Source organism: Ips typographus, linkage group LG13 (genome assembly GCF_016097725.1).
Source record: "Ips typographus isolate SLU linkage group LG13, UJ_Ityp_2.0, whole genome shotgun sequence".
Lineage (NCBI taxonomy): Eukaryota > Metazoa > Arthropoda > Insecta > Coleoptera > Curculionidae > Ips > Ips typographus.
This window is the reverse complement of record NC_138434.1, coordinates 1,561,409-1,575,137: the sequence shown is the minus strand read 5'-3', so window position 1 is coordinate 1,575,137 and position 13,729 is coordinate 1,561,409. Positions and strand designations below refer to the sequence as shown.

Sequence of the window (13,729 nt, the reverse complement as noted above, 5' to 3'; positions counted from 1 at the left end):
TTTACTAGTAGGGATGGGCAAGTAAATAAATGCCGGTCGTTTACGGTTTACGGCGTGTGAAAGATATAAGTTTAAGCTAATTTCAGTTTAGAATGTAACAAATGGAATGTAAAATAGCACATTCAAATCAAAACCCTTGACGTACAAAACATCGTTAATGCGTCGGCTGCCAGAGCACATCCCTAGTTCCTTCAGACTCCTTTCAACTGTCAAAAGTGTCGTATCAACTGTCACTAAATCTAGTGAATAATATTTTCATTTTAATTCAAAGTTGTTTTGTATGTTTTTCTAGGTTTGGACAAGCTATTTTCTAATGTATTTTCCCTAAATTCGGGGCTATTTCGACCATGTCCTTGTAGGAGCACTTATGCGGCTGAACCGAGTCGGTGTAGACAAGTGCCATGTCGCCTTCCGAGGTAAGTCCGTGGCCCCAATTTCCACCACTTTTCTCTCTAAATCCATTATTGCAGAGACGTTTACAAAAGGAGCTGTTATCGCTGATTAAGGACCCGCCCCCGGGGGTTTTAGTGGACGCCGAACAGGCCGAACAAAATTTACTGCAGTAAGTGCACTTTGAGTTTTAGTTGATAAGGGTTTTATCAGTTTTCCCTTATCCAGATGGACTATACAAATGGATGGGGCTGATGGTACTCTGTACGAGGGTGAACGGTTCCAGTTGCAGTTTAAGTTTAGTAGTAAATATCCATTTGACTCCCCGGAGGTGAGTTTTGCATTGTTTATCTGCCATTATTAGAAATATGCCCTTAAAGTGCAAAGAACTGTGCTGATTTGATAAAATTCTTGTTTAAACCAACTGTTGGGGCCAGTGTTGTCAATATTTACTGGCCCTAGAATAATTCAAAAATATTAGATAACCTTAAATAAAAAAATAAACGATTTACATAAGAAAAACAAACTCTCTATTGAAGATTGGCTTTGTGGTCCCTCAAAAAGATATCTGCCCACTTCTCTATTGAATAGTTTTGGAGATATCTACAAAAATGTATCAAAAAATTTAGTCCACTTTGAGGCCCTCTAGCGGCCAAACGGTGCAGTTTAGCCTGGCCGGCTTATCGTCACGTGATAGCCCCATTTATTGGCTATCTCCGTCTTTCCTATGTCTTTCTCCAAAAAGTTTCAAATAACTCAGTTATTCACGATTAAAGGGAAATATGTCCAAAAACGACAGTTTTAACGTGTCTCATTTGGAAAACTGTGTTACACTGTACTTTTTGCAAATTTTGACAGCTTTGACATGCGTGACAGATGTGACGTAGTTTTAGGGGATAATTTAGCTAGACAATCACATAACAACTGTGAGAAATGTTAGTAACACGTTTTATGTCAAATACTGCAAGGAAACTTCTAAAACCCTGATTTATGCATCTTTTAAGTACAATTTGACAGTTTTGACGTTAGTGACAGTTGTCACATGATTTCAAAACACTATTTAGCTAGACGGTCACGTGATAATTGTCAAAATAACTGTCATAAATCTTAAGAAAAAAATTTAAAATGGAAAAACAGGCTGAAAATGGCAATTTAAAAAAATTATTTATTTTTTTTTTAACTTTAAAATAGTAATTTTGTTTGTTTTGTTAGGTTATATTCATCGGCAATAACATCCCAGTCCATCCTCACGTGTACAGTAACGGTCACATTTGTTTATCAATACTGACTGACGATTGGTCGCCAGCATTGTCAGTGCAATCCGTTTGCCTTTCCATCATTTCCATGCTCAGTAGTTGTAAGGAAAAGGTACGCGCACAATTTTCAATATTCACTTGTTTTTTCATTGTTTTTTTGGTTTTGTTTAGCAACGCCCTCCTGACAATGCTTTCTACGTTAAGACTTGTAACAAGAACCCAAAGAAAACTAAATGGTGGTACCACGGTGAGTATCAGTTGTTTTTGTATTGTGGCAATTTTTCGGGATCTCGGTAACAGTTTTAGAGGAAAAAATAGCGTGTTTGGTACGATTTTTTTGTGGGTTTGCGCAGGTTAAACCTAACCCAACTTAGAGGAAAATTCTCTAGATTTCTCAGCGCCATCTTGTAGAGCGTGACTTGCTCTACATTTTTGCTCTCAGTCACCATTTTCGAGATGGGAGACGTGAAAACCTAACCTAACTTAACAAAACCGAAAACCGTCCCTAACTCAGCGGAAACGAATCGCTTCGCACATTTTCACCGCCATCTTGTAGAATGTGACCTGCTCTACATTTTGCTCCGAAAAATTAAAAAAGTGATAATTTGGCAACAACGCACTTACTTTTAGTTGCATTGTCCCGGAATTAGTCAAAACAAATATAAACTCAATTTTTGATTTTTTGACAGTTAATCTGTCATTTTGACGTTTGGATGACAGTTACGTTGCGCTGTAATCCTCGTCCCTGAATTAGTCGAAAACGAATAAAAGCTCAATTTTTGACAGTTAATCTGTCATTTTTGACGTTTGAATGACAGTTACGTTGCGCTGTAATCCTCGTCCCTGAATTAGTCGAAAACGAATATAAACTCAATTTTTGACAGTTAATCTGTCATTTTTGATGTTTGGATGACAGTTACGTTGCGCTGTAATCCTCGTCCCTGAATTAGTCGAAAACGAGTATAAACAGCCCTAGTGAAACTTTGAAAGCTTTGGCCGGCCGCCATTTTGTGTTTTTTTTGACATCCAAACACTTTTGACAGCTCAGAACAAATTATAAATTTTGATAGAAAAAAAAAAAATCGCAAATTTGTCCCACTTTAACCGTTACTGAGATTCTAACCTGAAAACACCCTGTACATAACCTGTTTTTTTATGTAAAAAATTTTCAGATGACTCCGTTTGAATTCAATCTGTTTTCTACGACAAAACTATAATGTTTTAATATATTTAGTACTTACAATAAAACTTTTCATTTTTTCCTTTCTGTGATACGATTTCGGACTAAAATTTAATAAAAACAATAAAAGAAAGAAGAAAAATTGTAATTTTCAGTTTAAAAAAAACACTTTTAACACTGCCTGTAGTGCAGCTTCACTTATTTTTTAACATCCCTATTAATAATAATTATGATAATATATAAATATGTTATATAATCTGTTAAGGCGTTTATTTTATTCCATTTTTTATTTTTAGTAATTAGTATTGTAAGATTTATTGTAATATAACTATTATTATTAGGAAATAGTTGTTTTTGTGGTCCTGACCTGATATTGTTAACAATTCAAATTTGACAGTTGTCAGGTGTCACCAGGATACTTTTTGGCACAATTTCTATGTCACAACTGTCCAAAAATCCTTTCACAATAAAAAAAAATCTGAATTTGACAGTTTCCATGTCAACAGGCTATAACTCCCTTATTTGGACAGTTACAGTGTGGTTAGAAACACCAATTTGTAGTCCTTGAAATCCTCTGCACTTATTTAAGTAAAGTAAGTCAAAAAAAGGTTTATTCACAAAGTAAAAATACATTTAAAATGAATAGAATCAGTCTTCCTCCTCATTTTGTGTGATAACCTCAAACCCTTCACCTTTACTCCATTTAGCCCTTAAAATCAGCTTGAAAGTTGCCAGCCGGTACTCGAGCAGTTCAAGTATTTTAGCCTGTTCTGGAGTTAAAATCCCACCTTCCTTACACACCTCATAGTCTTTGATTAGTGCCACCACTCCTCTATCTAGTTTAGTTGGCATTCCTAACTGTCTAAGATAAGGTTCAATAGAATGGGAGAATTGTTTTAGTGGCCCCTCTTTAAGCTGGACAGTTTGGGTGGCTTTGAAGCCTGCTCTGGCAAAATCCTCCACACCATAATCATCAAACCAACCAGTCACTTCTTTTTTAGTAGAGTCGGTGAATAACAATCCACACTGGCCTTTCATGGTATCAGAAAGCTGCAAAAATTTTTGTAAAACTTGAGACAATCAGTTAATGCAACTTACCTTGTGCAAGTCAGGTTCAATTTCCTCTTCGGGGGTCCGGCCCAGCCCTATGGCAATCACTTTGTTCTTGCCAAAGAAAAACCTACTCGGCTTCCACTGTTCGCGCACTTCCTTCATTTTTTCGTTTCTCATATTACGAAAACTGAACAGATACACGCTGTTGTACTTTTGCACGCAGTTACGCACGTCATCGACTATACGTTGTTTAAGGGCCAGGCCTTTTTTGTCCGTCTTGGTTAGTGAGACTGTAATGATTGTTTTGGTTAGGCTTGTTCAATGTGATTGTAATTAGTCGCTTACTTTTTTTGTCCCTTTTCGATCTAGGCATCTTTGCTGTGTTTTTTTGAGTGATTTAACGGCAAAAGCACCAAAACAGTTTACATGAGACTGAAAGAAAAAGAGGTTAACGGTACATAACCTCAAAAAAGCACGCGTTCTGCTGTCAACTGTCAAAATTATCAATATTAAGTACTTCAAGAATGTCATTTTTAGGTTAGGTTTTGTTGGCAAAAGTCACCCCAGTGTTTACCGACTTAAAACTAAAAAAAAAATCAAATTTTAATTAATGATAGCAAGAAATTAAGTTAAAAAACTAGTAATGAATAATCCAGGGGATGAATCCGAACGTAAGACACCATTTCCAGGTCCCTACGCGCAGCGTCGTAACCAGCAGGTACAATTTAAAATATCACCACTGCAAAAATCCACTTAAACCAAGAATTTCAGTATCAATTTACCCCGGAAGAGTTGCGAGTCCTTAGAGAGTGCAACAAGGAAAGTTTTTACACGAGATGCCTCCCTCTCGGGACAGGATTAGGTGGTTTGGCCTACTTTGGAGTCCAATCAGGTTAGTTGCACCATTTCGCCTCAAAACTGCCGCTAATTTGAGTCTAAAGGTTACTTAAAGGCCAGTCCCAGGTTTGGGGCTATACCCAAAGTGTGCATGGGCGTTGTGCTAGGGTATTTCATAGGTAAATTCTCCTATCACTCGAAATGTGCTGAAAAATTTATGGCTTTACCAAACAGCAAAGTTGGACAAGCTTTAAAGGCTAGAAGATTGGGGATACCTGAGCATGGGTGAGTGTTTTAAGGTTTTTAATGTGTTAAAGGGTTGTTGATGTGGTTTTGTAGTGATGACCAGCTGGACTCACCATTTTCAGTGAGCCCATTTAGCAGTATTCCAGACACTTACACTGACATACCAAGTCCAAATCAAAGTTTTGATTATGGCAGTAGGCCTCTTCCAGATGAGCTGGACGACTCATTTAGGCCATCAATAGACAGTATACAACCAGTTTTGTGTCTTTAACAAATAACATTTGGGGTGTTACAGATCCAATAATACTCCATGAGGAAGAAATGCCTCCAGAACAGAAACATATAGTAACCACTTATGAAGAGTTGAGGAAAAGAAATAGGGAAGAATATGAGCAGAAGAGAGTGCCCGGTTACAGGTGGGTCTATTTAGGGTTTACGCAAAGTTTGCTTAAATATTAAATTTCAGGCCTTCACAACCTCCATCTCCCACTTTAAATCCTCCAATCAGGACTGAGTTTAGTGATGATTATAATAAAACTTCAGGTTCAGTGCCTAAAACCAAATATGGGGATGTTTGGGGTGATAATTAGGTCTTTAACAAGTTATTCAAGTAGGTTCAAGCTATATTTAAGTTACTTTAAACTGTCTTTTTGTTTGTTTTAAATAAATTGCTTTACACAGCATGAATAATTGTTCTTTAATTTCCTATCTTTGCATACATTGCATGGCTTATCCATATTTTGAGCTCAATGATTTTATACAGTGGGCGCCATCTATTTGACTTTGACAACAACCAAAACCGTTCGGATTAGAGGCTTAACCAATTTGTATATTTTCAATAATTTTTTGCATTTTATTTGTTACTGTAATTGTTATCTATGAAAACTTGACGGGAGTGTTAGTCTAGCGTTATTTAGAAGAACATAATTAAGGAGAAATGCAAAAAATCCCCCACCTTAGAGCCGCTGCCTTTATTTATGTTTCTAGTTGGTGTTGCTTTAAAAAGTTTTTAGTTTAATTACTGAAGTTATGGAAGTGGATTTCAAACGGCCCTACTTCTGCAATATAAGCTGGAGCGGGAGCATCAACGTAAAAAAGAAAGTACCAAATCTGATCAACAATTGGCACTTGAACTGCAAGAACAGTTCAACAAGGAAGGGGCAATCGAAAGACCTTCAAACAACTTAGTTTACAAGTCCCCCATTAATGCGAACACTTCCAAATGTCTTGTGGACCCTTCCTGGGAGGTTATAGACCCTACTCCTGATGTGCATACACTGTTTATTGCTTTTGATCAGAAATTTTTCTGGAAAAATCTGGGCTCTGTTACAGTGGCTTGGAGTAAACGCATGACCACCTGTGCTGGCATATGCTCCTACCAAGGTGAGTGCCCCAATTTTTGTTGCCAGTTGAGTTAAGTTAACAGGCTTTAGGACGGGGTGGTATGTGTTCAATCACATTGAGTGAGCCCTTACTAAAACTGCGTCCCAGAAAGGATTTGGTGGAAACTTTACTACACGAAATGATTCACGCCTACTTGTTTGTAACTAATAATAACCGGGACAGAGACGGGCACGGTCCAGAGTTTCACAAACACATGTACAGGATCAATGGGGAGGCTGGTTGGTTGTCTGACATTTTTTCTGTTTTGTTATTGGGTTAGATCCATTCTAGGTACAAACATTACGGTTTACCATGATTTCCATGACGAAGTCAGGCTGTACCAGCAGCACTGGTGGCGCTGTGACGGTCCCTGTCAACATCGCAAACCTTATTTTGGTATGGTGCGCAGGGCTACCAATAGAGCGCCCGGTCCTAATGACAGATGGTGGGGCGAACACAAGGCTAATTGTGGGGGTAATTTTGTTAAGGTGAGTTTTTGATTTACACAGTAAATTAGTTGGGTAAATATTTGATTGGTTGTGTACTGTTGTAGGGGAGACCAGGGCTGTCTTATAGCATTTTTTTTTTTCGGTACTAATTTGAGGTTAAGGGTGCACTCTGCTTGAAAAGGCTTGAAATTATTTTTTTTTTTAAAAGTCACGTGACAGTTTTTAGGTTAGGTCAAATTTTTGACACTTGATTTGACCTTGGCCCCTAAGTTTAAATCTGATTTTCTTAGGTCAGGTGACTGCGTTTTTCCAAATTGTGACAAAAAATATTTTTTGTACGTACGGTTGCCTGAAATTACGGGTTATATTTTGACGTTTGCACGAATCTTCTGTCATAGTAACCAAGTTGGCACTTGTCAAATAGATATCATTTAAAAGAAACAGTTGAAAAATTGGTAATTTAAATGTGGGCAGTGGTGAAATTGTACGAACTAGGTCGCGTGACTTGATAATTAAATTTTTATACTTGCAACATTGTAAATAACAGTTGACATCTGTCAAAATTGGTCACGTGACCTTCAAAGCGCAGTTTAAACTTTGGAAAATTGGTAAATTGAATTCAGACAGTTGTAAGAACCTAATTTGCAAAATACACGTCACATGACGTTGATAAAGCAATTCTGAGCTTGCAACACTGTAAGGGCCAGTTGACATCTGTCAAAAACAGTCACGTGACCTTAAGAACGCACTTTAAACTTTGGAAAATTGGTAAATTGAATTCAGACAGTTGTAAAAACTTAAATTGTAAAATACACGTCACGTGACGTTAATAATGCAATTCTGAGCTTGCAACACTGTAAGGGCCAGTTGACATCTGTCAAAATTAATCACGTGACCTTAAAAACGCAGTTTAAATTTTAGAAAAATGTTTAATTAAATTCAGACAGTTGTAAGAACTTAAATAGCAAAATACACGTCACGTGACGTTGATAATGCAATTCTGAGCTTGCAACACTGTAAAGGCTAGTCGACATCTGTCAAAATTGGTCACGTGAACTTAAAAACGCTAAAAGGCTTACTGGTAATGACAGTGGCGTACTTTTTATTGATTCCACTATGTTCGTTGGTGTAGGGAAGTTTACTTATCAAATGTTAAGGTTGCTGTAGTGAAAACATAGTGGTTTGTAGGTGAAAAGTCCTGAAACAGTTCGAAAACAATCAAAAACCAAAAATTCAGGCAAATCTACTAATACAGAGAAATCTACTAACGATATCAGGAAGTACATTACTGTTACTGGAGCTAACACGTCCAAACCTAAAGATACCGAACGTTCTAGACTGAAATCGCTACCAAACTCTAGTGAAAAGCCACTAACACAGTCTGGCAACATTGTAGGCTTTACCAACTTAACTGGTAATAAGGTTAAAGGAACCAAAAATGCTGGGAGTAGCACTTATGTAATTACTAAAAAAGGGACCACTAATTCAACTACACAATCTTTTGCTGGTATTGGCCGGTCTTTGAGCGCCTCTTCCTTACCCAGCCAAGATTACGCTACCGTAAGAGAGCACTGGCTTAAAAAATTCGATAAACGCGGCAACACTGCTAAAGCCCCGAAAAAAGCTAAGGTGGAATGTCCGGTTTGCAACAGCGCAGTCGATTCAGAAACCTTCGATAAACACTTGGATCGGTGTCTGGAAAATCCGAAAAATCACACTAAAGAGTGTATAATATGTGCGACGCCAGTGCCCTCTGTGGACTACGAAAGTCACGTGAATCGACATTTTGACAGCCGCAACGATCAGACAACGCCGTGTTTGGCTTGCGGCAAGCAGATTGTCAAAAACCGATCTCAGTTCGCATTTGGAAGACTGTATGAGCATTAGTAACGTCTTTGATACCAGTCACGTGGGCGTGGAGGAGGTTGAAGAGCCGAACAAAACGTATCACTGTCCTTATTGCTTACGATTGGTTGAAGAAGGACGGATGCAAATCCATATCGATGCGTGTTTGAAGAGCAGCGAGGGCGTTGAGTGTGTTAATTTGTTGTTGAATTCCGACTCTGATTTTGACGATTGAATTTGGTTACTCGATTATTTTTTTGTAATAAATATTTTCTATTTATATTAGTGGTTTGTTTCTAGTCTGGAAAACTTTAAGTTTGTGTGGTTAACCTGGGAAAAACAAGCAGAAATCTGCTAATTTGACAGTGTTGTTGAGGTAGACAACCAGTAATACACAAAACAGGAAACATAGATTTGATGGAAAACTTTTTTTATTAACGGCTTTTTCGGCTTTAATCAATTCGCTAATGCCATCGTACATTTCCTTAATGCATTGAAACTCGGTTAAACCTAATCGGCGCTTGTTTGACACGTCGTAAATGCCGTCGGCGGATTCGCTGTGCTCCCCCGCGGCGCCCCTAATTTGCAAATTGTATTGGCGGCCAACTCGTTGAATTTTTCCATGTTTCGGCACAGTTTTGGTAGTTTATGTGGACAGAGGCGCGAATTGTTGTGCCTGAAACAATTTAAGATTTTAGTTGGGCACATCGTCGAGTTCCTAAAGTAGAATTTTAAAAAATTTCCATATCACTGCAACCAAGCATGCACGTATTGTAAGTCCAGTTCTACGAACTCGACAACATTTTCAAATCACATACAGTGTGTACATAAAGTATCGAATAAATTCGATGAAAATTCAGGAAATTATCTTTCAAAAAAATGCTCGGATTACAGGGTGTCCCAAAATTGAGATACGACTCGAAACGACGTTTTAGGTAAAAACGATACAGGGTGGTGGAAAGAGAATTTCAAGGCCTACAAATTGGTATATTGAACCACCCTATAATTGTCAAAATAACCGAGTTATTGTCAATACAATGGAGTATAGTTTACAGGGTGATTCATTCAATTTTTAACATCCTTATTGTAACTTGTTTAATTTACATTTTGTAAAAAAAAATACCAAATATGAATCTTGTATGATAGATAGATATTTGCATATACTTACACAGTATACCGGGTGTCCCAAATTTGAGCAACAAACCAAACTTTTTATTCGATTTTTGGAATCTACGTCAAATTCTAGGCCTACTTGATGTAAAATGTTTGTATCGATATTCAACTGTTTTTGCTCTAGCAGCCTTATTTTGACCACCCTCCTCGAAAGCAGAAATTACCAATTTGAGCGAAATTTTGGTGCACTTTTCCAGAAAATCGTCCATAACTCGCTTATTTGAAACACCCTGTATACACCGCCGTATAACAAAATAAAGCTAATGAAAGGGGCTATCACGTGATGTTGAACGGGCACGGCTAAGTTGCCCCGTTTAGCCGCTAGAGAGCGTCAAAGTTGACTCTCGTTTTTTGCAGTTTTTGCTCAATATCTCAGGAACGTTTCAGATTAAAGGTCTGAAGTTTTTATCAAAAATGCACCTCGTTGGGATGCAACTTTTAGCTTCTATACACTTTGTTGGTACCATGCATCGTTTGACCTTGAAAAATTAAAAACTAAAATTGTCAAGAATTTTCTAGGGCGTGACCTTCCGATTTTTTTGAGAATTTTTTTATTTTTAAAATTAAGCTCAACTGCTTAAATACCTTCAGGTTTATAGTACAAAAATGACGTAAAGTGTCATTTGTCAAAATGTCATTTTACAAGGGTGCCACGCCCTAAAGTGTCAAAATTGACATCATTTCAAAGACATCTCCGAAACGGTGCCAGTTAGAGCAAAATGAACGTCAGATTTGTGTTCCCCAGGTTCAAATTAGTTAAAAAAATCACTTTGATTGAGGAAAATCCAAAATGGTTGCCGTTAGTATAGTAGGCCCAAAAATTCCTAATTTAGACTAAATTTTGGTGCAATTTTCCAGAAAATCGTCCATAACTCGCTTATTTGAAACACCCTGTATAAAACCACTGTACAATAAAAGAAAGCTAATGAACGGGGGTATCACGTGACGTTGAGCGGGCACGGCTAAGTTGCCCCGTTTAGCCGCTAGAGGGCGTCAAACTTGACTCTCGTTTTTTGCAGTTTTTGCTCAATATCTCAGGAACATTTCAGGTTAGAGGTCTAAAGTTTTTACCATAAATGCACCTCGTTGGGATGCAACTTTTAGCTTCTATACACTTTTTTGGTACCGTGCACTGTTTGACCTTGAAAAATTAAAAACTAGAATTGTCAAGAATTTTCTAGGGTTAACTACTATTTTACATTTTCTGAAAAATCCTGAATTTTAATCGAATTTATTCCATTATTTACGAACACACTGTATAACACTTGATAAAAAGAGAGAATCATTATATAGTTTCAATTGTCAGTGGCGTTGGACCAACTGTCAAATGACACGTCACACGAGGTTGAAATTTCCATATCTGTACGTATGGTGAAGGCGCCGTAGGTTACTGAAAAAAAAACTTAGTACAGAAGCAATTGCTACTGAAAGTGATTCCATACTTCGGGACACGCTGTATAATTGAGTTTATAGTACAATTAGTGTTGTAAGTTAAACGGTATTTAACAAAAATTACAGTTAATTATCTTTTGTTTTTCATCGACATGTTGTAGGCCTTTTATTACGCACGTGTGCACTGTTTTCCGCAAAAAAAACGACTAATTTTGCAGCGTATATCCCAGAACGGATGTGGCCACTCTATAATTTGTCCCAAAAAGTATAATTTGGGACGCTTGGATGCTCCCCCATATATATAAATCAAAGATCATCCCGGTCACACGCAGAGAGTGTCCAGAAGATGGCAGTGGCAGCAGTCAGTCCCCAACAACTGTCCTATTTAATGTTGGCCCTGTTAGGGTCCCCCTATATGGACAACAACGACAAAGTCGAGCTACAAGTGAAAAGCGACACCCTGGACGGGGCTGTTACGGTACCGAAATGGGTGCTGGCGCAGGCGGCTGGTTCCACGTTCGGCTACGTTCCCGACTCCTACTACGACGATGACGAAGTGATGCCGGCGTCCACTCGAATGGACGTGGACTTGTTCGAAATTCACGTGGATCTGAGCGCGTACGATCGGGAGGCCGATCGAGTCAAAGTCAAGGTTCTGGACCGCGAAAACGTCCGGGTCGAAGCGAAAAAACGCTACGTAAACCGGTATGGGGTGGCCACTTCCAGGACGGTAAGCAGACGGTTCCGGGTACCGAGAAGCTACGACACTGACAGATTGAGCGCCCGTCTCAACTATGCCGGCACCCTTAACATTGTCGTACCCAGGAGGAATTCGATTGCGTTGCATTCATCAGTGTTGCATAACGATGATAAGTATGTTGTGGTAGATTTTTGATATTTTCAGTTTTATTTTGTCAAAATATGTAGAAGCAACAGTTTAAATTAAATAAAATGTCAATAAACGTTTCCATACTTGGTCAACTATCCACCACAAGGCAGTGTTGCCAGGTCTACCGTTTTTGTGATTACAGTTTTTCCCACTTAAAGAAACCCAGAAACGATCTCAGTGCCATCTGTTATCAAACAGCCAAACTATACAAAAGCAAGATGGCGGTCCACCACTTTTGACAGTTTTGGATAAATCAAAATAGGCAATATGGAAATAAGAGTATTTTTTACGGTACTCACCCAAATTAGTAGGACAAAAAGTCAAAAACCCATATCGGTCGCTAGTGACGTAACTAATCTTCTTCTGAATCTCAGACACGGCATTCACCAACCGTTTGTACACCTCCCCCACGTTCCCTCCAGGTTGCATGCACATAATCCTCAAGTGATCCTCTTCACAGATCCACACCAAAAACGATTTGTTCTGATTAAAAAAGATTCCACGTCCAGTCGGCCAGAATCGGCAAGCGTTGGCCGATTGCAGGAATCTGTCGCCTTCTTTGAACAAATAATGGTCGTCAATCAGTGTTTGTTGAACGTCTTTGCTCATTCCGGTTAAAGGATTGTAGGCGCCGCTCAATTCCCCAGTTAGCCCGCCCAACACTTCTTGCATTTGATTCTCAATGTCTTTGTAGTGGTCTTCTGTCATGCACGGATTGAATGGGTAACCTTTAAGGGTGCGACAACATCTCACCCTGGTGGAGAGGACAAAGTCTCCTTGGGGGTCGAGGTTGCCCAGGATGTTCAGAGGACCCCAGTCGGTTTGGGGCTGTTTGTCTGACTGCTTAACGTTGTGGTATTCCTGGATTATCGGGTCAAATAAGTCGGCGAACACGTCGTAGCATTCTGGATCTGCTGCGTACACTCCAATTGAGGAATCCAGATTATCAAGGCCTGGAATCGTTCAATATTTATTATTATTTTTTTAAATTAAATTGTATACTAACCAGACTGAATGCAGTCGAGTAAAGTGCAACCAAATGAGGTCTTTTTTAGTTTGAGTTTGTCAAGAACATCGCGGGTTAGGAAGCGTTTTAGCATGGAAGGCGAGTCGGATTTGTTGAGTTTCTCAAAACCGGCTTCCAGCTGGGTTAGAATTTCAGGACTGGCTTTGCCTTTTCCGCACTTTTCTTCGCATTTTTGGCATTTTGGTTTTGCCCTCGACATTTTTACCACAAATTTAACTCCGAAAGACGCGGTACTTTTGACATTTACAACAAAATGACAGAAGTGACAGGTTGAAGGATACACCTTGCCCTGACTACGTATTTCCGTTTACACTCATCACCACTAATTACTCCACGTTTAAACTCTTATACTTTAGTCTGGATGTGCCTTAATAATGCTAGTTAATTTATTAATCCTGGTTTTATTATGTTTTAATTTTAAATGTACCCGTAGATATATCAGCGGTCTGGAAAAATGCTTACTTGACTAACCTCAAATGACGTCACATCCGCTCTGACGCGCACAAGCTCTGTCTCCATCTTTGTCGAGAGTATTTTGTTTTGCAATCGTTCTCTCTTCTGTTCTTTGATTATGTGTATTTTGAATTTTCTGTTTAAACATATCATCAG

General features: G+C 38.6%; 6 protein-coding genes across 6 annotated transcripts; 4 read left to right on the top strand and 2 right to left on the bottom strand.

Annotated features, from left to right (window-relative positions):
- The first annotated feature begins 213 nt into the window (after window positions 1-213).
- LOC145736946 (ubiquitin-conjugating enzyme E2 W) lies at window positions 214-3,171 on the top strand. Its single transcript, XM_081991499.1, has 6 exons — window positions 214-416; window positions 471-562; window positions 619-721; window positions 1,603-1,758; window positions 1,818-1,893; window positions 2,819-3,171. The coding sequence occupies exons 1-6, from the start codon at window positions 402-404 to the stop codon at window positions 2,830-2,832; spliced, it is 456 nt and encodes a 151-aa protein (XP_081847625.1). The 5' UTR covers window positions 214-401; the 3' UTR covers window positions 2,833-3,171.
- Window positions 3,172-3,420: 249 nt separating this feature from the next.
- On the bottom strand, window positions 3,421-4,383 carry RpLP0-like (ribosomal protein LP0-like). The gene is made up of 3 exons (XM_081991488.1): window positions 4,225-4,383; window positions 3,925-4,169; window positions 3,421-3,876 (listed from the first exon to the last, which is right to left on the bottom strand). Exons 1-3 carry the CDS (start codon window positions 4,250-4,252, stop codon window positions 3,475-3,477), a joined length of 675 nt encoding a protein of 224 aa, XP_081847614.1. The 5' UTR covers window positions 4,253-4,383; the 3' UTR covers window positions 3,421-3,474.
- Window positions 4,384-4,416: 33 nt separating this feature from the next.
- asrij (OCIA domain-containing protein asrij) lies at window positions 4,417-5,652 on the top strand. The gene is made up of 6 exons (XM_081991484.1): window positions 4,417-4,597; window positions 4,651-4,771; window positions 4,821-5,001; window positions 5,056-5,207; window positions 5,258-5,378; window positions 5,429-5,652. The coding sequence occupies exons 1-6, from the start codon at window positions 4,523-4,525 to the stop codon at window positions 5,550-5,552; spliced, it is 774 nt and encodes a 257-aa protein (XP_081847610.1). The 5' UTR covers window positions 4,417-4,522; the 3' UTR covers window positions 5,553-5,652.
- Window positions 5,653-5,987: 335 nt separating this feature from the next.
- Window positions 5,988-8,912, top strand: mh (DNA-dependent metalloprotease SPRTN; the record flags this gene model as incomplete). The annotated part of the gene is given in 5 exon segments (XM_081991933.1): window positions 5,988-6,345; window positions 6,396-6,584; window positions 6,637-6,833; window positions 7,983-8,636; window positions 8,638-8,912. Coding segments are annotated over 5 exon segments (1,635 nt in total), but the record flags the coding sequence as incomplete, so codon positions are not given.
- A 138-nt stretch (window positions 8,913-9,050) lies between these two features.
- On the bottom strand, window positions 9,051-13,393 carry LOC145736927 (arginine kinase-like). The gene is given in 4 exon segments (XM_081991471.1): window positions 9,051-9,289; window positions 9,292-9,315; window positions 12,393-13,046; window positions 13,100-13,393. Coding segments are annotated over 4 exon segments (1,038 nt in total). The 5' UTR covers window positions 13,320-13,393; the 3' UTR covers window positions 9,051-9,149.
- Window positions 11,521-12,139, top strand: LOC145736944 (uncharacterized). Its single transcript, XM_081991497.1, has one exon. It carries the CDS (start codon window positions 11,551-11,553, stop codon window positions 12,097-12,099), a length of 549 nt encoding a protein of 182 aa, XP_081847623.1. The 5' UTR covers window positions 11,521-11,550; the 3' UTR covers window positions 12,100-12,139.
- Window positions 13,394-13,729: the final 336 nt, after the last annotated feature.